The sequence below is a fragment of the Kwoniella shivajii genome, chromosome 6, assembly GCF_035658355.1.
Source record: "Kwoniella shivajii chromosome 6, complete sequence".
In the NCBI taxonomy this organism is placed as follows: domain Eukaryota; kingdom Fungi; phylum Basidiomycota; class Tremellomycetes; order Tremellales; family Cryptococcaceae; genus Kwoniella; species Kwoniella shivajii.
Window position 1 is genome coordinate 1137178 of NC_085913.1, and position 21175 is coordinate 1158352.

At 43.8% G+C, this 21175-nt stretch overlaps 6 protein-coding genes across 6 annotated transcripts; 2 read left to right on the top strand and 4 right to left on the bottom strand.

Moving 5' to 3' along the window:
• Positions 1–398: 398 nt before the first annotated feature.
• Positions 399–7307, bottom strand: IL334_004888 (uncharacterized protein; the record flags this gene model as incomplete). Its single annotated transcript, XM_062936603.1, has 6 exons — positions 399–2140; positions 2211–2910; positions 2965–3325; positions 3388–3673; positions 3731–7060; positions 7145–7307. 6 exons carry the CDS (start codon positions 7305–7307, stop codon positions 399–401), a joined length of 6582 nt encoding a protein of 2193 aa, XP_062792654.1.
• Positions 7308–8520: 1213 nt separating this feature from the next.
• On the top strand, positions 8521–9297 carry IL334_004889 (uncharacterized protein; the record flags this gene model as incomplete). Its single annotated transcript, XM_062936604.1, has 3 exons — positions 8521–8583; positions 8709–8838; positions 8942–9297. The coding sequence occupies 3 exons, from the start codon at positions 8521–8523 to the stop codon at positions 9295–9297; spliced, it is 549 nt and encodes a 182-aa protein (XP_062792655.1).
• Positions 9298–9762: 465 nt separating this feature from the next.
• IL334_004890 (uncharacterized protein) lies at positions 9763–15399 on the bottom strand (the record flags this gene model as incomplete). Its single annotated transcript, XM_062936605.1, has 6 exons — positions 9763–10334; positions 10390–11869; positions 11920–12192; positions 12259–14152; positions 14213–14810; positions 14898–15399. The coding sequence occupies 6 exons, from the start codon at positions 15397–15399 to the stop codon at positions 9763–9765; spliced, it is 5319 nt and encodes a 1772-aa protein (XP_062792656.1).
• A 494-nt stretch (positions 15400–15893) lies between these two features.
• IL334_004891 (uncharacterized protein) lies at positions 15894–16493 on the top strand (the record flags this gene model as incomplete). The annotated part of the gene is made up of 1 exon (XM_062936606.1): positions 15894–16493. The coding sequence occupies one exon, from the start codon at positions 15894–15896 to the stop codon at positions 16491–16493; it is 600 nt and encodes a 199-aa protein (XP_062792657.1).
• A 204-nt stretch (positions 16494–16697) lies between these two features.
• On the bottom strand, positions 16698–18511 carry IL334_004892 (uncharacterized protein; the record flags this gene model as incomplete). Its single annotated transcript, XM_062936607.1, has 4 exons — positions 16698–16779; positions 16859–17934; positions 18014–18075; positions 18268–18511. 4 exons carry the CDS (start codon positions 18509–18511, stop codon positions 16698–16700), a joined length of 1464 nt encoding a protein of 487 aa, XP_062792658.1.
• A 619-nt stretch (positions 18512–19130) lies between these two features.
• On the bottom strand, positions 19131–20692 carry IL334_004893 (uncharacterized protein; the record flags this gene model as incomplete). The annotated part of the gene is made up of 4 exons (XM_062936608.1): positions 19131–19269; positions 19338–20242; positions 20321–20382; positions 20455–20692. The coding sequence occupies 4 exons, from the start codon at positions 20690–20692 to the stop codon at positions 19131–19133; spliced, it is 1344 nt and encodes a 447-aa protein (XP_062792659.1).
• Between the last annotated feature and the right edge of the window lie 483 nt (positions 20693–21175).

The window sequence follows — 21175 nt, forward strand, 5'->3', positions numbered from 1 at the left end:
ATCATTATCACTGATCATGTATACTGTTTCATGTGAACCAGACTCTCATGAAAACGATGTACTGTACCATGTATTTGTATAGACATTTCAACATTATGCATTTTATCTACATTTTCATTTTCGTATATTTGTATAAAACAATTTGTCATTATGTGTGAACATTAAGCTAAACTATGTGGTGAGGTAAGGGTGTGTACGAATGGCACTGGCACTGGCTGTGTCATGTGCATAAATTAAGTGTATTTATGGGGTGAAAAGCAAGAAACGAACAACAGCTAACTATATCGTAATCCTTCCTAATATGTATATTTGTATTTCACAAGGTGACATGTTCCCATGAGTTCTCACTCCTTGATTTGCACACCCGTCTTGACGGATGACAAAGGAGAACGAGAGTATCACATCCTGTTATTTCTTAATTCCTCCATACGGGAGATCATCCTCTCTTCAGCAGCTTCTCGAAGTACGTTTAAATTCTTTAAAAGGGATTTAACACCTTGATAATCTAAATTATCGATTGCTTGTTTTGATCTCGCAGCTTCATCTAACATTTCAAGTATCATAGCTTGTTGAGTCGTTCGTTTATTAGGTGATTTATTCGGTAATTTATCGATCTGTTCTCCTTTTGACATTGAACCAGAACCGAACCCGGATCTGGATCCGGATCCGGATCCGGATGGAGATGATTTGTTCGATGCTGAACAAGTTGGTGTAGAAGGAGGAATTGAATTTCCTTTTGATTCTGATTCTGATCTTGATTTCGATCTGGATCTGGATTTGGCTTTGGATTTGGACGAAGGTGAAGGTGAAGAAGGCGTCTTAGTCAATCTGGGTCTTTTAGGTAGACTAAGTGGTATTGTTGAATCTTCAGGTGCATCGTCAAATCTACCACTTATACTTTGGCTGAACTGTGAGTCCACTTGGGTGTGAATATGATTTGTTGATCTGATTTGCGAAAATCTGACAACTTCTTCCTCTTCTTCTCTTTTCCTTCTACGTGCCGACTCAGGTGATAAGAGCAATTCGTCATCTTCATCATCATCTATTGGTTCCGGCGCAGTGATCGAGATATCAATCACTTCCTCTTGTAGATCAACTTGAGCGGGCTCTGAGGTACATTCCGCTTCCGTTTCATTCTCTTCAATTGCAGGTATAGACGGTGAAGGTGATTTAGGTTTTCTTCTTTTAGATCTTCTCGGTTCAGCAATTTCGATTGATGAAATGTCACTGATTCTACGTTTATTCCTTGATGAAGTGGTTGAAGGGATTGAACCAGTAGACTGAGATTTTGTGAGAGGAGCTGTAGCTTTGGTTGAAATTGGTTCGGGGTCAGGTAATGAAGCAGAAAATTCTTCTCCTTGACTATGAGTTTGACTTTGGAATTGAGATATCACTGAAGCAGATCTCGGTACATCTCTCTTGCTCAGTCTCTTCCCCTTCTTAAGCTTCTTCGAAGCTTGACTGACTTTCAAGGGCGAGACAACTTCTTCTCGTTCAACTTGAGATATGGTGTTTGTTTGCGGTTCTATTTCAGGTTGAGTGGGAGGCGGTGGGATTGGAGAAGGTGAGAAAAATGGGAGAGAATGTACTTTCGATAACCATCGACCAGCTGAGATAAGTAGTGAAGGTCTCGATGGTGATCCACTTGAAGTCTGTCCTGGCGCAGGCGTGGGCTGTATTAATAGGTTAGCCTCGCTGTCAACCAATCGTTGTTCAACTCCAGCGTATGTGACAAGTTCAGGTTGTATTTGATGTCCTAATTTCTCTTCGGTTTCTATCTCATTATCGGGCAGAGGGGTATCTTCAATGACGTCAATTACATTTTCTTGAGAAGGAGTATCTTCAACCGCCTCAAGCTCAGCTACTACCATCGCGTTGGTTGCAGGGGTATCTTCAACCTTCTCTTCTCTGTCATCCTCTTGTCGTTCCTTATCATTTCCAGCTTCCGCTGCTGTGGGTGTTGAAGAATCGGAAACAGGAATAGACAATCCCTTTCTTTTATAAAACCTTGGACTTGGCATGACGATGATACAATCTTCGTCCGAGTCTTCCACTAAAGGAGTATCATTTGCAATTTCAGGTAATGATGTACTGTTCGTAGGTATATCTTCGACCTTGACTGTTTCCAATTCAGGTAAAGCTGGAAAAAACAGCACAAACATTCATCATCAGCTGAGAAGGTACCGATGCCACAGTGATATATAGCTTACATTGCATTTCGATGCCTTGATCGATTCCTTCAGAAATTCTTCTACTTTTTACTCGACTTTGTCTGAGTATAACCTTCTTCTTACCCTTAGCTTTGGCAGTCCTGGTCAGGGCAGCAGGACCAAATACGTCTTCGTGATCTTCGGCCGCTCCCTTCGTAGGTGAAGAAAGGGGATTCATGTCATCTCTAGTTTCATCAACCAGAATATCCACCTCAGCGTCCGCACCGCCATGGACTTGAGTCTGTTCCAATGATTGAGAGACGTCGGCATCATATTCTGGGTTAGTAAGCTCCGCTTCCGCTTCCACTGCCACTTCTATTCCTGTTTGGTGATTTTCCGTTCGTTCTGGTTCCTGTTCAGGCTGAGTGGCTTGTATATGAGGGTATTTACTCAGACTTTCATCTTGAGATAGAACACTTGAACCTTCTAGTCCTGGACAAACGATCATTCCAGGAACGGCCATCAAGAGATCTCTCAAGAAATCCGCTACATCTTCTGAATACATCAGGTCGTTGACAGTGGCGAAAGTCTTATTCCAGAATGATTGGAATGTTAGGGGAACTGAAGAAGATTGAGCTTTGGATATTCGAGGAATATATATCTCTGCCAATGAGTTGAGTGTTTCAGAATTGATAGGTAGGTCCTCCGATGGCATGGTGGATGATAGAATATTAAGAACGATAACATATACCTCGTCGAGCTGTAGCATACGTCGATGTTAGCTGAATGCGATCCGAAGCTCGGTGAGACTGACCTTTTCGTGCATGTCACTACTCAATACTCTCTCTTTATCCTCAAGCCAAGTAGCTAACCCCGCCTTGACAGGATCCAGTATTTTGCCTACAAACTGTCTTGGTGTATCTTCAAGAATGCCAGCCAAGCTTTGCAGGAGATCGAAGACGGCAGGAGAAACTTCCATTTCGGTCATTGTGGAATTTTGCGTTTCAGGTACAGGGTACGCTTCGATCAAAGCGTCATTGACGAGTGTGAGGAAATCCACAGGTATAAAATTCTCATCAGAGATATGCCACGGGGAAGACTGTGATCCTTCAGGAGGAGTGAATGACATCCAAGAGATCGCCGAAGCAAGACATGAGAGTGTGATCGTCGTTGAACTATCGCCTCAACGTCAGCTTGATTCGCCATATGTCCATTCCGTTTGAGTGGGATAACTCACCTTGTCTTCTCTCCCTCACTTAAGAAATCTCCCAAATGGCCAGCTAGAGCCTCAAGAACGCCGCAATTGGATCCAAACCTCTTTGCTCTAAATCTGAGTACAGTGACCTTGAGTAATGCTTGCCATATTTCCAAATCAGATTTATCAGCATGTCGATGCCAGTACGAAGTGATTTGTCTACCTCTGAAGGGTCCGGATAGTAAAGAGACGAGGAGAGCGCCGGTATGGTTGGTGGAAGAAGTCGTTGAAGAAGGCTGGAGGTCTATAACTTGTGTCCATTTGATAGCTGAGGTACCAGTCAGCAACTCAGTGTCTGCGGAACAGAAGGTTTCAGATATCTTACCAAGCAGTCTCCAAATATCAAGTTGTACTTCTTCACAGTCTTCGAAAAGGAATGGCATTGCATTGGTGATATCACCAAGCAATTTACCCGCATATCCAGGTACACTGCCGACATCCAGTATCTTTTGAACCAGACCTTTGAAGCCGTGTTGCAGAGAAGGGTTGATTGGGGTTGAAGGCGATTTACTTCTGAGGAATTGACTGAGTAAGATTCCAGCTACAGTGGGATGATTATTCGCATCTCCTCCAAAAGCACTTTGATATATTCCCGTGTGTTGCTCTGAGCTTGGTATCTGATCCAACCGCAGTCTTAGAGCACCCAAGATGTCTTCTCCTAGGATCTGCAAAGCAGCATCGAACAAATGAGAAGTAAGACCAATTCTCATTTCATCTTCATCGAGGAGACATCGACCCTTGTCATCAATCTTGTTGATTGGAACGTATGTTTTCGGATCTCGGTTGAAGGTTTGAATAAGCTGTAAAGTAACAGCTTGTAGTCCTGCAAAGAATAGTGGTGTAGGAGGGGCATGAGCGATTTTTGCTGATCTCAGTGCCAGAAGGAGGTTCTTCCATATGTTTGAGATGGGTTCAGGAATTAGAGGTAAACCAGTATCGTTCATTATCCAACTAACAGTTGAAGAATCATTTAGTCCATGGATACTAGTTAAAGCTTCGTCGAAAATGTTTAACAATCTACCCAATCTCTTAGCGGCCCAGAAATGACCCCAGGAAGGTATATCGGAAGGTTGTAATTCATCTTCTTGAATATCCGCTAGTAAATCCGTAAAGTCGGTTTCTTTTTCCTTGAAGAAGATCTCGCCACTCATGTATCGAGGTATGAGTAATCTGTCGAGATCCCATTTCGATTCCAGGTCTGTATTGGGTGAAGTGATGGCTGCAAACATCTTCCAACCGTGTATGGTGAGTCGATCCACACCACAGATGGTGAAGAAGGATTTCAGCATAGGATTGACAACTTTTTCCCAAGCATGATCGAGTCGAGGTAATCTAGCTTCTTCAGGTGACAAGTCCGGTAAAGGTATACCATCCGAAGAAGGTAAACCTGAAATAGCGCTCATCTCTTTTGCTGGTTGATCTTCATGGCAGATTGCCATACCAGTATGAGCGTATACCACTGCTGTAGCACCGAGACCACAAGTGATCAGCCACTGAAGCTTTTTGTTTTTTTCGGATCGTTGCCAGATGTAATGAGACTCGATACCAGGTTTGGCATTAGTCAATGCCCGAGCATATGAAGCTTTGTCGGTGGCTTTAGAAAGAGCAAGGTTAACGACGAACTGGATGTTAGAGGTTCGTTGTTCGATTGTCTGTTGAGACGAGGCTGCGAAGGGCTTGTATGAACGAATGAGGTGTTTATCTTCAGAGATAGAGGACGCGAATCCAGAAGACAGATAAGCGTGGATCGCATGATTCCATGCTACTCGAGCTAGCAGTGGGCGAACGACATTGGTCGAAGGTTGAAGGGATCGATCCATTATGTGATCGAACCCAGCAGCTAATCCTGAAGAAGCATAAGCTGATCCCATGAGAGTAACGATCAGACTCCAAGCTGCACAAGCCCAATGAACATCGGTGGCAGAACCAACCGTATCTTTGAATATCTGTTCGAGGGGATGCCATTCCGTCTTCTTTTCCCCATCTTTCCCATAGATCGGCGATGATTTCCCTGGAATCTTGAGTGCGCTTTTCAAGTGAGAGAGAACGAAAAACTCGCTCTTCTGTATGGTTGATTTCGCCTTTGACCAAGCTTCCTTCGTTGAATTATCGGGATTTTCAAGTAAAGCCGATTGGGTATTGGCTAGCAAGGAGAATTTAGCTCTTGCGAAAGCTGCTGTAGCTGCACCAGCTTTGTACCGTATCATGTTGGTCGAACTTGCCATACCTCTCAAGCATCCTGCTAAGAGATCAGGGTAATGAGGGAAGAATGTTGATGGGTAATTCGATACCAAATTCGTTACAGCGTGGTATCCCTCTTTCTTGATGGCACTTGGTCCTTCTTTACCCGAAGATAGACCTCCCATTGCTCCTAGGTTGTCTGCCATAGCACCTTCCAGAGCTCTGACGATCTTGTCTTTCACGGGTTGGACACATGCTGAAGGGAGGTTCATTTGCGCTAGAACCAGTATTGAGAGGTAATAAGTTCTCTTGGGATTTGGCGTGGGAAGCTTGAGGGTTCGAGGAATGGTCATGACTTGTTCCAATAGTGATGTGAGATCCGCATCGGAGTAGCAAGCGAAGAGATGAGGTGAATGGAAAGTGAAAGAGAGAAATCGAAGCACTGCAGCACCAACACCTGAAGCTTCTCTTCTATATCGAACTTCAGCTTCTGTATATCCTTGTCTAGTCGATTTTGTTGGTGAAGATGATTTTGGGCCTATACCAGGAGTAGGTGAGGGAGTGAATCTACCTCTGTTTGTCATATCATCACGAAGAGGCATGAGATGTTTGAAAGGTGTTATTTCTAATTCGCTTGATGTTAACTCGGATTCATGACTTGGTAGTTTACCTAGTAATCGTTGTAGATCACGTTGAATAGCTCGAACCATCGCTGGAGCTTCGTCTTTTATAGGTTGAGCAGATATTCGAATACCTTCGATTTGAGCGGGAGAAAGGGGTTCGCTCATATCTGTTTCGGTTGGTATACGTGAACGTAATCTCAGAGTCAAGGTGTTGTACGCTTCTTCAAGAGTTAGAAGATCTTCTGCTCCGTCTAATATTATATTCACGAGTGAACCAGTTGATAAAGCGCCATCTTCTTCGATGGTTTCCTCTTCTTCTTCAGAGCTATTGTCATCCATAATAGCATCGCCTTCCGTCACCTCTTTCCCGTCATGAAGATTTGATGAATTCGATGCGGTACTGTCATCGGAACCAGGATTCTCATTATCTTGTAACATTTTTCCTTTGCCTTTCCTATCAGTGGGTTGTTCACCAGCTGCATTTCTCATCAGTGCTAACTGAAAAGAATCCCTCGCGAAGAGCTTTGGTCTTTTCCCGCTGACCAACAGACGTGCAGCTTCTTTGTTGTTCAATGTACCTTCTTCTACTGATGCCGCTAAACGAATTTGTTGTGCTGCACGAGCTTTCAAGATACTTCGAACAAGTGTGGGTGTGTCGGACAAAGTACGACCTTTACGTTTCGATAGGGAAGGTGAATCATACGGTGTGATGGGATCGGAATATGATCGGATGGAAGAAGGTGCTTTAGGAGTGAGATGAGTATTAGGTGAAGGAAGTATCAAATCGTCAGAATGGAAAAATTTGGTATCCGTACGAGGCGAGAAGATGACTCCACGTTTGTTAAGTGCAGCTGTAATATCATATGAAGAAGATGATCAGTACACACATCACGCAAATGGCAGGTAGTATATGTCGTGCTACAAGATGGACTCACGTATGGTTTTGGTCGCACCGAGAGGAACCATCTCCAGCCTTCCAGGACTTGAACTAGGAGCTACCAAAGCATCACTTGAGGGATGAGAGGAGCTCGATGCTATATGTGTACCATCATGCGTATGGAAAGAGACATGAGCATGACGAGTGGAGAAGGTGGACATAGATTGATTGGGCTAAGGATATGAGTGGATAGTGGTCTGGTGAGAGCCCGACGCGGTGGAAAGTTGAGTGATTTTATTTCAGGTTTCAAGTAGGTTGGTATAGGCTACAGGTGAATTGTTATAAGCACGATGCGAGGATGAATTCGTTGTTTTGGACGGTCGAGAGATTTGCAGATTTTGATCTAATGAAGGATGAAATTGAATATGTGAACGTTTGAACAGGTATTGAAGTGAAAGTGATTGAAAGTATGAAACAGTATACTTTTGAACACTGGAAAAGTAATGTTCATTCGTCCTCCATTTGCGCGATGGCTTGTTCATAACCCTTATACCCTTATTCACCCTACCACTACTACTGTCATACGCGTTCAATGGGATGGTCAGACTCGTAATGTTCGATTAAGGCACCATACAGTTCTCATTACACGCGTTTCAGTGGGTCGACCGTGGGAGAGATAAGGTGATGAGAGTGGAGGTGAGAGGAGTGGGGAAAGTAGAGAATCAGGTGGGGAAGGAGAAGTTGCACTAGATTGATCGTGGTCAAGTTGATTCGTTGTCATCTACTTGGAGATACACCACAATCATTCCACTTGAAATGGGTGATTTGTTGATGAGAGTCTCAATGTGACGGGATGTTGATCAGCCGGTGTGTGAGTGTTTCCGGGCTATTGCCCTTCTGTGCACCCCCCATCCTTGTTGATCAATCCTTCGCGAACGAGCACACAGCTTTACAGCTTTAACATTGGATCTGGCATATCATCTCAAGGTTCATATCGCCATATCCAAGGTGAAGATTCGACGTCATACCCTTCTGCTGATGCATCTCCATTTATTGGCAGTAAGATAGGAAGGCGGAAATGAAGGGGCTATGTCATTTGGTGATGGATTATAATATATTTGCCACCCGAGAAAGGTCCTTTGATGCTCTTCCTTCCTTTACTAACACTTGAACTATTATGTGAAAGAGAGAAGATACGGTAAATGGGATGATATCAACCGGTTTACAGTAGAATGGGATGGAATTCCAAATTAACATATACTGGTTATATCGTCTTACTATTTCTATAATATATATTTGGATATTCATGTCGTCTTCTTTCTCAGTCACTCCATATATACACATCATGATCACCTAACATCTATCTTTGACCCTGATACACATATTGAGAGTCTTTCCTAAACACCATTGACGACTCACACACATCATCCAACAATGTTATCCTTTATTCTCGTATTAGCCACCCTGTTCTTACCCGTGATCCGATCTATCCCTCTAGTGAGTACTGTACCCCGAAGCATCGAGAAAAGGTCGTGTCGAAGTCGTTTCTCCTCACACAACCTCCTTATCTTATCTTCCCATCCTCATGCCAGGATCACACGCTGATACAATCACATGTACAGACTTTCCCTATCTCCTCATCGACAGATGTGTTGGGCAATGTTGAAGTCCAAATTGGAAGTTCACGGAACGGATTTGCCACTCGTGCTCAAGATGAAGATAAGAAAGGTATCAGTGGTGGTGCTATTGCTGGTGAATGATCTCGACGCATCTTGAAAACTTTGTCGTCTCAATCTCTGCCAAATAAATCCCATACAGTATGAGCTGATATCATCACTCGCCTCCTTTCTCATAGGTATAATCTCATCGATCGTAATCATCTCCCTAATCGTCTTATTCATCTTCATTCGTTCTCGACGTCCCTCTTCTCTTCAAACACATAGACCAGGACCGCAACCAGGACCAGGAATACACCATTCTCCACCAGGGTATACATCACCTGCTCAGAAACTCTTTTATCCCTCTCAAGGGAATTATCCTTCATTGCCCAAATACACAGGTCCAGACCCCTCTGCGGGATATCTCCCTTCGCCTTCAATCAGATTCCCCATCTCAGCTTCTATACACCCCTCCAGGAGAAGTTATCACACTGGAAATGCCTCATCGTCAAAGGGAGTCAGGTTTGGTGAAGTGGGTGTTAGAGGGTATTAGTCATTTTGTGCAAATGATAGAAACTGGTAGGAAACTGTAAGAAATTGTGCCTCATACTGTATACGGTACACGCACTTTCTCATTCTTCTTTTTGTATTTCAATATTTATAGTATGCTTTATTACACCCTTTCCGAGATCATATCTAAGTTAGTCAATTGTCAAAACACTAATATATTGTATGCCACCCCTGTCTTATGACGACAGACCAGTAAATTTGAATACATGAGTTGTAGGTCGAGAACATCCAAAGCAAGACATCGAAGAGTATGCATATTAATCATTAAGGTCATTAAAGCAAGACAAAAGCTATTATGTGCATGGTAATGGCGAAAACGGAGGTATTGTGATTGTATGCTGAATATATGTACCGAGGTGGATCATACAGGGAAAATCGGGAAAGTGAAGTAGTATATACAGTACAGGGAATGCGTGGTAAACAGATTGTCGGGAGGTTTTTCCTGGTTTTATGACTGTTTCGCTTCCTGAGATGAGGCGTATTGGTCTTTCTCACTATTCTCATTGGCTTTGACTGCAACTTCGCTCAAGTGCTCATACATTGCCTGTGGTGTCTCCTCTTCCGAGTCGATGACGTCTTCCACCCACTGTTCACCTCTCTCACTTGCTCTAGAAACAGCATCACCCCGTGACAGAGACGTGGAAGTAGGTCGTGAGGATTCTCCGTCTTCTGATATAGTCGATAAGTCGTGATGAGGGATATAACGTTCTTCTTCTTCTTCGACGGAAATAGGAGTGGAATCCGATAGGTTGCTTTGTAAATGGTTGAGGCGATCGATGCCTTCTGCGGACGATCTCGGTTGAGCAGTCATGTCATTGTTATCAAAGATAAATTTGTCACCTCCTGAAGCATAGCCAGCATCAGTAGGATCAGTGTGGATCGGATGACCAAGCAGAGGGAGCAAGGTTGACTGCTTTGGCACGATATTATCTGCTTTTTGGGTGAATTCTTCTTCGAGATGTCTCGGTCTGATAGCAGTGTCGTCCACTAGTGAACCGGTTTGATGTTTGGGAGATCCAGCTGCAATGTAGTTCATCAGCTCAGTCTAGGAGACAAGATGTGCGTTGGAGCTCACGATTAGAAGCTAAATCAGTCTGTCCTACTTGGTCATTCTTCACGTCATTGTGGTCTTCCACCGTTCCGGCTAATACTTCTCGTTTGCAATCAACAGGTTCCAAGATGTTATTGGTCTCCCTATTTTTCACTGATGTCGCTTGATCAGAAGTGTGAACTCTAGACATCATGGGAGTGTCGAATGGCGTATAGAAATGTTCTGCTTCACTAAGAGGGGTCGCCATATCTTCTCGCGCAGTTGAAGGAGGTTGGTTTAACTGAAGTCCAGTCCAAACAGGAGCAGGATTTCCCACTTCTTTTTCTGGATGCGAAGCAGGATCTACCTCCTCGTCCTTGTTCTCGTGCGTTTCAGTCTTTTTGAACTTACTCTCTTCTTCCCATCCATGCTTCTCCTCCTGATCGGAAGCGATAGTATCCCCAACGACCAAGCTCACGAGACTTGCTACACCTGCAGTGGCTGCAGCTAGGATACCCACAGGGGATTCATCTTTGATGTCCTTTTGCTCTTCAGTGGAAGGAAGTGATGGAGATGGCGATGGCGCTAATGATCTCTTTTCTCTCCTAGACTCGTCTACTTCACGAACCAGGAATTCAGGCATGCTTTTCTGTTCATCTGACTCATCGTTTCTGGCAGTGATGTCAGCGTCCTGATCTTGGATAGGATGTGTATGCTTTGCAGAAGGAACAGGGAAGGGTGTATTCGATCTGGTCTGATCAGGCGTAGCGATGAGTAAAGCTTGGATTGAAGATCCATCTGAATTAAGAACTCCTGATGTTATTTTGGATTGCAGTGGGATATCCAATAAATGATTGTGTTCTTCCTTCCCGTCATCAGATTTTTCTTGTTCCACTCTTTCTCCTGATTCACCGCTGACTGTGTGTTCACTTTCTTCATTTTTCAACCCTTCTCTTCCTTCACATTGGGCCACGATTGGGGACGTGGGATGAGGAGGATGTTCCAACCAATATTTCCATATTTTATCATCCCTTTCTTTCCAGGTCTTCAGATTATGGATCGGTTTCAGATCTAAATCGATGATTTTTACTGTACCACTTCCGTCTACCAGCTTCCACTCGACTTTGCCATCTTTGTCATCGTGAGAAGATGTCGAAGACTGTAGAGTGAGCTTGACAAATATCGAACAATCTTTGAATATTGCTGATAAAGCAAAAGCGATTAATCTTTCTCTTAAAGTCCATGAATCGCCTTTTCCACTTTGTGGCGAAGACAAGTACAGGTCGACGAATTGATCGAGTTCAGAAAATGTCGGGAAAGGGATTAAAGAAGGATCAAATAGATTCATATCTGGGTAAGCGTCTGAGAAACGAGACGCAAGATCAGAGATGTCTGTCGGGTCGAGGGTCGATTGAAGTGACTTGAGGGCCACAAAGACTCTCGAAGATAGTAGGATTGGTGCCACAAGCGCTGCGACGTCGTCCACCAAATTTTCGCCATCGCCGAACGATGGGATGGATGTGACCTAAGATTGGCGTTAGTTCTGATGGAGACTTAAGTATACGACTGACTCACCTTGTCGGGACTAACAAATTGACTATCGACGAATATCCTCCAATTGTTTTCTTTAGCGCCACTTTCTTCCCATATACCCCACAAACCTTTGATAGCTTGCTTTATTCTTTCTCCATCTCCTGAATATAGATCCAACGGACAGTATCTCGCTTCTGATGTGACATCGTATCCCGCACGATGACGGGTCATGCAAAATCTACAATTGTGAGATTTGATTTCGGCCACTTCGCGAGGCTGTATCGCGGATGAAGAAGGTAGAAACCCCCATTTAGGCTGGACATTGAATTTGTGTTTAGCTACTACTAAAACAAGCTAGAGGGTAGATCTAGCTGCACTTACCTTGATTTCGAACGCAAGATTAACAAGACCGTCTCCCTTTTCGTTGATGGTCGTATCCTCAACAAGCATACCATGTCCATCACCATTCACTAAGCCGGTCAGAGCTCCAACGGCTCTTCTTTTCACGGGACGAAGCTCCTCAGCAGCTTCAAGTAGATTTTCTAACCACTTCTGAGCGATGTTCACATGCTCTGTATGCAAAAGTAAGTTCTCTGGTAAAAGCTTTGGGAGAAGTTTAGAAGACCAATCTTCCCTCGTTTGTTTATATTCAGGATCACTAGATGCATCTACCGTGAATTGAGATTTTCGAAGTCGTAATACTTGCCCGACATATTTAGGTGAAGATCCACGATAAGAGAAAACGATATGTTCAGCACCTTCGCTGAAGTATTGCCAGTCTTCATATAAGCTATCAGCAGAAGGTCCAGAAGATATCGTAGTCTCCCGATGAGGAGTCTTCATGGTGATAACAACTGGATCTCTGGCCGGATCATCTATTGTCGCCTCTGAAATCTCAGGCGTTGGATCGAGAGGTATCAGAGGTACCTTATCGCTGGCAGAAGGGATTTTGATCATTTCTCCCATTTCCGTGATCGTATACTCAGTAGGAGTGAGACTCTGAGCGGAAAGAGGTGCCTTGAGAGCATGTGCATTGCTGGTTTCACTTTCTGGTAAGGGGCTAAGCTCATCTGAGGTATGTCTAGATAGTGTAAATGACGAATTGCCGAAAAATGATTTTCGGAGGGCCATACCCGATTGAAAAGAGGTAGATCGTTTAAAAGATTCTGTTATACCCCTAAAGCCACGAGGTGTACCAGGCTTGGAGGAAGAAGGAGAAGTAGGTCGGGTGTGATCAAATTCAGGGGAGTATCTGAATTCAGGAGGTGGTGCAGCTTTGTGTGTGACAGTGACTAGAAGCCATTCGATTTTCTTGTTTGACTCGAAAGAAGAAAGGGGAGAGGCAAGTCGAACAAGGGAGAAAGGTGGCCAAAGAGCCACACTTGTAGGGTCTAGCTGGGCATCTTCGGCAAACGCCATGAATAAGTCATCAATCTCGATGACTTCCTCTTCTGTGATACTGTACACCGGTGTAGGGACTTTCGAGTCGTTGAAAGTGGTTCGTTTCTTCATAACAGGTCGTGTACCATTGACTTCCGATCGGACGTCGGGCGTTTTCGGACTAGTGGATGCAGTCGATTTGGGCGAAAAGGCTAGCGCGAGTTCACTGAATGTCTTGGGCGAATCACCGAATCCAGTTTTCTGGAAATCGTCCCACGCTGAACCACCGCCTTGAGGTAATACACCAAGAGAAGCCTGTTTCTTGACTGATTTGGGAGAATCACCTTCTTGCTTCATAGGCTCGTATGATAAGAAATTTGGTAACGTCGGTGATGAGGTGATATGGTCGGTCGGAGAGGGTATACCACCACTATGAGAGTGATGACGAATACGCGATGTACTACCAGCTGAGATGGTCGAAAATGGGCGATAAAGTGGTTCGTGAACCGGCGGACTAGGTGTCTTATTCTCAATTATTTTTGGATTGTTCGAGGGCAGGTCTGTGTCTCGAGTTATCGTCTTGAGAAATTTGAGTGAATCCTCCGCTACTAGATCCGATAAATCTACCTTTTCGGTCGATATCGAAGACCAGAGTGGGAGCGATGCATCTTGGGCCATTTTGGCGGAGAGGGAAGCTTGCAGAATCTCTCCAGGTTTCGAGAGTATCTCCGAAAGCGGTGTAGACGAGGTTAAACTTAGGTGTAACGTATGACGAGGGAATGAAGATGGCGGAGGGCTGGGTGGAACCTTCGAAGAAGCGGATGCTTCTCCGAAAGGGTATTTATCGACTAGCTCCAATAGGCGAGTCGGAATTTGGGTTGTGACAGATTGATATCTAGTGTGAGCGATTTATTAGCTGTGCTACGGTAGCCCTAACGATAGAGCATTAGCTTACCTGATCCAGGCATATAGCAGATGTTCCATTCTTGCTCCTGCTATTTTCCAATTCTTGTACAGTTCTCGCCAATTCTCGTATTTCTCAATTCCTAATCCGCATGACCAAAATCCCAATAAGTAGGCTAGACGACCTGGAGTCATCGTATTCTCCTCAGCATGAGCGACAATGACCGACCAAACTTCGAATAGCTCGTTCAAGAAATCGGCTGTGCCAGTCTTGAGATTCGGTAGAAGCAAAGTGTGATAAACGTCTAAAGGATATGATGAAGCATGCTCAGCTTGAACGAATGTGGTATATGTTGAAAGGTCTATGAGGGGTTCCGGGGGAGTAAGTGAAGGACGTAAGTGACGCAAAGTATTTTTGAGGATTCCAGCTAGGTCAGTTGGATTGTTCACATCTTTCAAAATGGAAGATAACCTTTCGCGCCATTCAGTTGCGGCGTTTGACGCTGTCTGAGCGAACTGTGCAGATATAGTTGGAAGTTTCGATGACAGTTCTGGTCTATTTGATAGTGCAAATAAAGCAAAGATGTAACGTTGTGTATCAAGATCGGTATCGTGTTGAAGTGGAAACATCAATCCGAATGTATGGAGATCTGTCATTATGAAAATCAATTCAGCTGAACATCGAAGTGATGTAAAGCTAGGAATACGGTAGAAAAAGTACAGCAGCATACACTTACCTGACTCTCTCAAACTTTTTCCAATAACCTCCCAGGCTGATTTTACCTCATCCACAGTCAATTGAATTTTAGTCAATACATCCTTTTCTTCTTCGTTCAAAGCTATTATTTCTCCTGCAGTGTGAATACCGAATTCATCGTTTTTCCTTTCGCTTCCAATATCAAAGCCTAAATCCAGTTTCGGTATGAAGTCTGGCTGTATTTTGGTCTTGGTCTGACCTTGGTCTTGAAATTGATTGGATTTGATCGATGATTTCTTACGAGATATCTCACCGCTCGTTCTTCTCTTCGAATATTCATGTGGTTTTGAAGAAGACGAGGTTGATTTATGTCTCAACGATAGAAACCTACTAGGTCTACTTGAACCACCTTGAGATCTTGTACTTCCTTTTCCATTGGAGCTGGGTGCAATGGGAGATGGAGAGGGAGATGGAGATGGGGACCGAGATTTCACTTTCTTGCCTTTCTTTTTGGATTGGAATAATGATAATAAAGAGACCATTTTTAGAGGTCGTCCGTATCTTCACACGACATGGGTTAGATGTGAACGAAAGAGAGAGAGAGAGAGAGAAAAGGTGAGTGTTGAGTTGGTGGTACCAGAAGGGGAGGAAACAAGGACAAAGCAATGACACTTGGAATGACGATCAATGCATGGTTTCAATTGTGATACATAGAGATGTATATATTTCTGAATGGAACAGTGCGTTTTCTTCTTCTCATCAAAGGATTTGATAGCAATATTAGCATGTTGTTACCCCGCATATACGGGATGAAACGGTGTGTGGGGTTAGGTATAACCCACGTGGTTTCAGATCTGATGATATGACTAAATCTGCAAGAGATATTTCTGGACAAAATAAAAGTGAATTCCGAAGCTGATGCTGCTGTTTGATAGCGATAATCGTTCTTTTGTACACTGGTGTCAAGTCAGTGAAGACAGTGATCTCAGTGTTCTCCAGGGTGACAGCTGTATTTATAGAATTTCAGTACGATACTATGACACCCACAATACTCTCGTCGCCATTCCTGAACCTCAATTCAATCAATGCCCTCCTCAATTCTTCTTCACCTGTATCGACCGAACAACGTATTCAACTATTATCTGCCAAAGTTCACTTACTAACTCAATCACTACCTTCGATCGCACCTTCAAATAGTTCTATCACTCCTGCGCAAAAGACTTCGCCAAACCTAATTGAAAAGGACGACAGACGGCATTCACATTCACATTCACATTCACATTCACATTCACCAAGAGATGAAAAACTGATTGTAATCGATAGAATCCGCTTGGAGATCGGTCAGGCGTACTTGGAATTGAAAATACCAGATTATGTAAAAGCAGAGACGGAATTGTCGATAGTAGAGAAAGACTGTAAATTGTTATTAAAACGTTTAGGGAAAAGAGAATCAATTTTTGGGCAGAATGCTATGGAACGCAAAGACACAGATTTGCACTGGTTTGAAGAAATCAAACGCTTACGACAAGATGCGCTGAAAGAGCTGATACTGATTGAAGAAGGGTTAGGAAGGGAAGCGAAAGCTGAGAGATGGAGAAAAGCAGTGATGGAACTAGAAGATGGCGGAGATACCTGATCTGAGTGGGCAATCACAGGATCTCAACGGACGGTTTAGACAAACATACAAGCCAAACGAACAAATAGAGATGACAACATGAAATAACGCTATGAATATATGTAGGTATGACGTACAAGATTTGAACTATACTTCCCGCTTCTCCCCTTGTCTGTCTGTCTACAGTGTTGATTTTCCCCCTTCAGAACTGCTCTTGCTCTGCCACTACTGACCTAACCTGCGATATACCATCCAGGCAGCTACATTCTTTGCTGCTTGTGCATTAGGTCTCACAGCTTCTCCTATCCTATTACAGCAAATATCAAATCAACCTTACTCGTACTATATATTACCTCAGGCTGACATCAAACATGAGAGCGACATACCATTCTTTACCGTCAAGGTCGTGGACTCTGCAGAAAACACACCATCTTTGGCCTTCTCTGGGCTCTTTCGCGTATTTAGGTTTATGACCTGCACCTTTGATCCAAGGATGTTGAGCTAAAGCCTGAACCATTCCTTGACTTTTTCGATCTTCATCTTTCCAGTGTTCCGGAATGACCAACTTTGGTACATCTGGAGGAAGTTCAGCGAGGATTTTCGTTTGTTCGGCTAGGAGCAGTGTGTATATCCATTGACAATATGGAGTGAGGAGAGGCGTGAGCCAAGCAACGAGATGATCGTATGCTTCGCCCTTGGTTCTGATTGCAGGTGATGCGACGGCAGATTGTGGTGGCGGAAGCGGGCCAAGCACTGATACTAGGACAGGACATGCGTCCCTCCTTCGATCGAGCTTGACTGATGTGAACTCGCTTGAAATGGAATTGAGAAATGAATTGGGTGGTGGTGACTTGCTGTGATTCGAGACGATTGGATCCAAACTCGAGGCTGGATCAAGCTTTGGCAGAGATGAAGGAAGTACCGTGCTCATTGAAGTGTTTGTCCTAGTGATTGTCACGGGTATGGTCGAAGAGACCATCATCATACTGATCAAATCTTCCAGGTCGTTCGTAGGAGATACCTTCTTGAACTCCTTGGACGAGGGGATATCGATCCTCTTGGGCTCTAAGACAGGCTGAAGACCTCTAGGTGGTGCTTGTTCATCTTCAAGCTCATTCTCTATTTCGACTTCAGCCTCCTCTCCTTCTTCTTCTTCCGCTTGGGACAACTCGATCTCATCATCATCAACCTTTTCAGCTAAAATGTGATCAATATATCCCACATATCGTACCCTGACTCTCTCTTCGAGAGCCCTCTCAACAGAAAACGAACCACCATCACCATAACTTATGAAACTGTAGAAAACACCTGCGATCCAAGCTTCTAATACTGACGCTTGGATCTTTTCAGAAGCTTGAACACGCTCTACTGAGTCATAATCTGCTATAATCAATAAAGGCAGTTTATAGAATTTGGACAGTTGAGCGAGAGTCTGGTTAGATACTAAATAATCTCTGATGATCTGAAGGCGTCACAATCCGAACAAAGGGCTATCAATTTACTTGTACTTTGAACTCCAAAAAAGCTCAAGGTGTACTTACAGCTGCTCCACCCTGTCTCAACCATGGATAAAGGTCTTGGATAATTCCTGTGGCGATTGATTCTATGTCACCTACGTTAGCTTATCGACTGTGATTACGATAGAAATTCGTTTCCCCCTTGATGTCTTCTTTCGGGCATGCCACTCGAGGCTTTTGTATCCTTTGAGTCATCGATTCCACTTATGTCTCGTACAACTCCAGGTTACTACTAACGCTATTGATACCGGTTCTTGATAACAATAATCGTCACTTACCTAGTAAACCATCTCCGACATGCTCCAATCTCTCGTAATCGGTCGCCCTTTCATATCCTTCTTCAGGTTTAGCAAAAGCCATCACGCTTCTTCTGGTCAGTTGCTGGATAGAGACATGCGTGATTACCTGGTCGTACAACGATTGATCTAGTATAGCCGGTAATGGAGGTAATGGATTCTCGGGGAGAGGAGGGAGAACGTAAGAGAAAAGTGGGTTATTATGGTCTGAAGTGTTATATCTCATTGTAGAATGATTGATTAAAGTTCAGCCTAGGAGGATGAGTGGAGTGAGGAAAAGACAGATAAAGTAGAAAGGCTGACCGAGAGATGAGTGCAACACTTCGCAGAAACGGAACAAAGAGAAATAGATTACTACAAAGGTGGATTTTCGGAGAAAAGCTTGAACTGAAATAGTGTTTGTGGTTTCAACGGACGGGGAAGAAGAGGCCTCTGCAAGAAGAGAAGGATGAAGAGAAACGATCTGGGTATGTAATCAAAGATAAAAGAAAAGAAACATGAGAAGAAAATCAAAAGAGAAGAAAAGAGAAAAGAACAAAGAATAGAAGAAGGACAGATACTAGTGCATTCTTCTGCCACACAGTGATGGTCTTTGAGTTGATGACCGCTCGAGCCGCTGGGATCATACAGAGCATTGCGACGCTCGGTTTCAAATAAGTCAGGTGTCACGGTATGGCCCACTTGCTGAGATCACGCCGTCAACCAGGAGGGTTGTTATATAGCGACAAAATAAGAAAATCAAACGAGTGCTGTTCATTAGGTGTCACGTTGCGAGGTCACGAACAACAAGAATACAAAAAACAGGTACAAAGTCTCTCCCACAATTCGCCTGCTAGATGTCATAATCATTTACCAGACTGGTTAGCTACCTCTTCTAGTTCTTCTTGTTCTTCTTCTTCTTCAAGAATTCCCATAGCGACGCAGACCTTCCAAGCTGCTACTGAGCTAGCTGCTTGCTTAGTCAACCTTGTTGATTCGGCAGACCTTCATTCAGGAGATGATATCAGCTGGCTACTTCCAGTACTTTGAGCTAGGTTTCGATCTTCACCTACCATTCTTTCCCAAATACATCTTTGGCGGTACATACGACTTTCCAAAGCGGCGTAGCTAATTTTCCTTCATGTCGAGTGTCCTTGTAGGTAGGCATTTCTACTATGTTACCATGCGTATGTAAGAAAGCCTTTGAGCCGCGAGCTTTTTTATCCTCTTCTAACCATTCTGCAGGGGGTATGAGCTGGATTTGCCTAACCCGAGGAACAGTTTCAAGTCGCTTTTCTTCTACTTTGAGATTTTCGACCACAAAATGGGCGATCGGGGTAAATACTGGTTCGAGCCAATTGAAAAGATAATCGATAGCCTGACCTCGAGTCATACAAGGCCTGATGGTATCTGAAGAAGAGGTGTCTTCCGAGTGTTGGTCAGGGAATTCGATAGAAGATTCAGAGGAGCCTTCACCAGGGCAAGTACTGGATTGAGGTAAGTGTTCCTCAGAGTCATCAGACTTTTCCTCCAATGAAGGCTCTTCGAATAAGATCTCAATACCGTCATATTGGTCAGAGTCTTCGTCATCAGATTGGGAGTCAGTACTGGTATCAGAATCAGTATGGGATTCAGCGTCTACATATCCTGCATCTTGCGTAAAAGTTGTGGGTTTGGGAATATTGTCTTCTTCATTTCTCATGTGATCTGCTAATGTCAGCTGTTGAACAGCCTTGTCGATTTCTTTAGCTTCTTGTTTGTTGAATAGCTCGGCTGACTTCGGAGTCGTGTTACCTCTATGACCCAAAAGTGAATAGTATACTCCAGCGATATACGCTTCGAAAACAGACGCTTGGATCTTTTCGCTTCTCTTTATATTATGTCTTAAGGATGATTCAGATCGGATCCTATGTGGGAGACCATACTGCACAGAGACTTGAGCGAGAGTGGCATTGGCCGCCAAAATACCCCTCAAGATCTGTGTGCATCCAAAAAAGGAAGCTCACGTCAGCGAATGATTGGAAAACAGCCAAAGGAGAAAAAGGAGAAAGCTTACAGTTGCACTGCCCTGTAGGTGATTAGGGTATAAATCATGACCCAAGGTGACGATGATCGTTTCTATTAGTGACCAAGGGACAAGTCAGCCTATTCGATACTCAAAGAAGAATAGGTGAGTCTCAGATTACAGACCTAGAAGAGCATCGCCAACAAACTCGAGTTTTTCGTAACTGACTCCGGCTTGACCGTCAATGAGGTTCATGGCTGTTCCATACTTTTTGGGCATCGTTTGGGCACTAGCATGGGTGAAAACCATCTGATGAAGTCTGAGATCAGTAACAGGTGGGAGTGGTGGAAGGTTGAGCTTAGGGAGAGGAGGAGGGACATATGTATGAAGACAGCGGGTGTAATCGTGAGCGACTTCGGACATTGTGTTAATTTGATCAGTCATTTAGGTAGCCGTTAGACAAGAGGTATAACCACAATGGTATGATGAAGAGCCTGGATCAAAGACTCAAGATAATGATGAAGTGAAAAGTGGATAATGATGTGAAGTAAGAAAAGAAAGAAAGAAAGAAAGAAAGAAAGAAAGAAAGAAAGAAAGAAAATGAGAAGGATAGTTGAGACGACATGTCGCCTTTATACACACAAAGATAACTTATGGACATGAGAAGTGGAGGTGGGTGAGTAGTGCGGGAGTGGGGAATCGGACAGCTCCGCCTATCAAAGCGATCATGACGTGGATTTAAATGAACCTGTTCTCTGTGATTATCTTTTCACCTGATTCGGGTGGCGGCAGTTGATTTATCCCATCTCTTTCATTTATTTTGCAAAACGAGGTGCTTTTCAGGATTATTGCTCACGCGATAACATCACAGAAACCTCTATTCATTCATAGGGGAAGAAGGGTTGA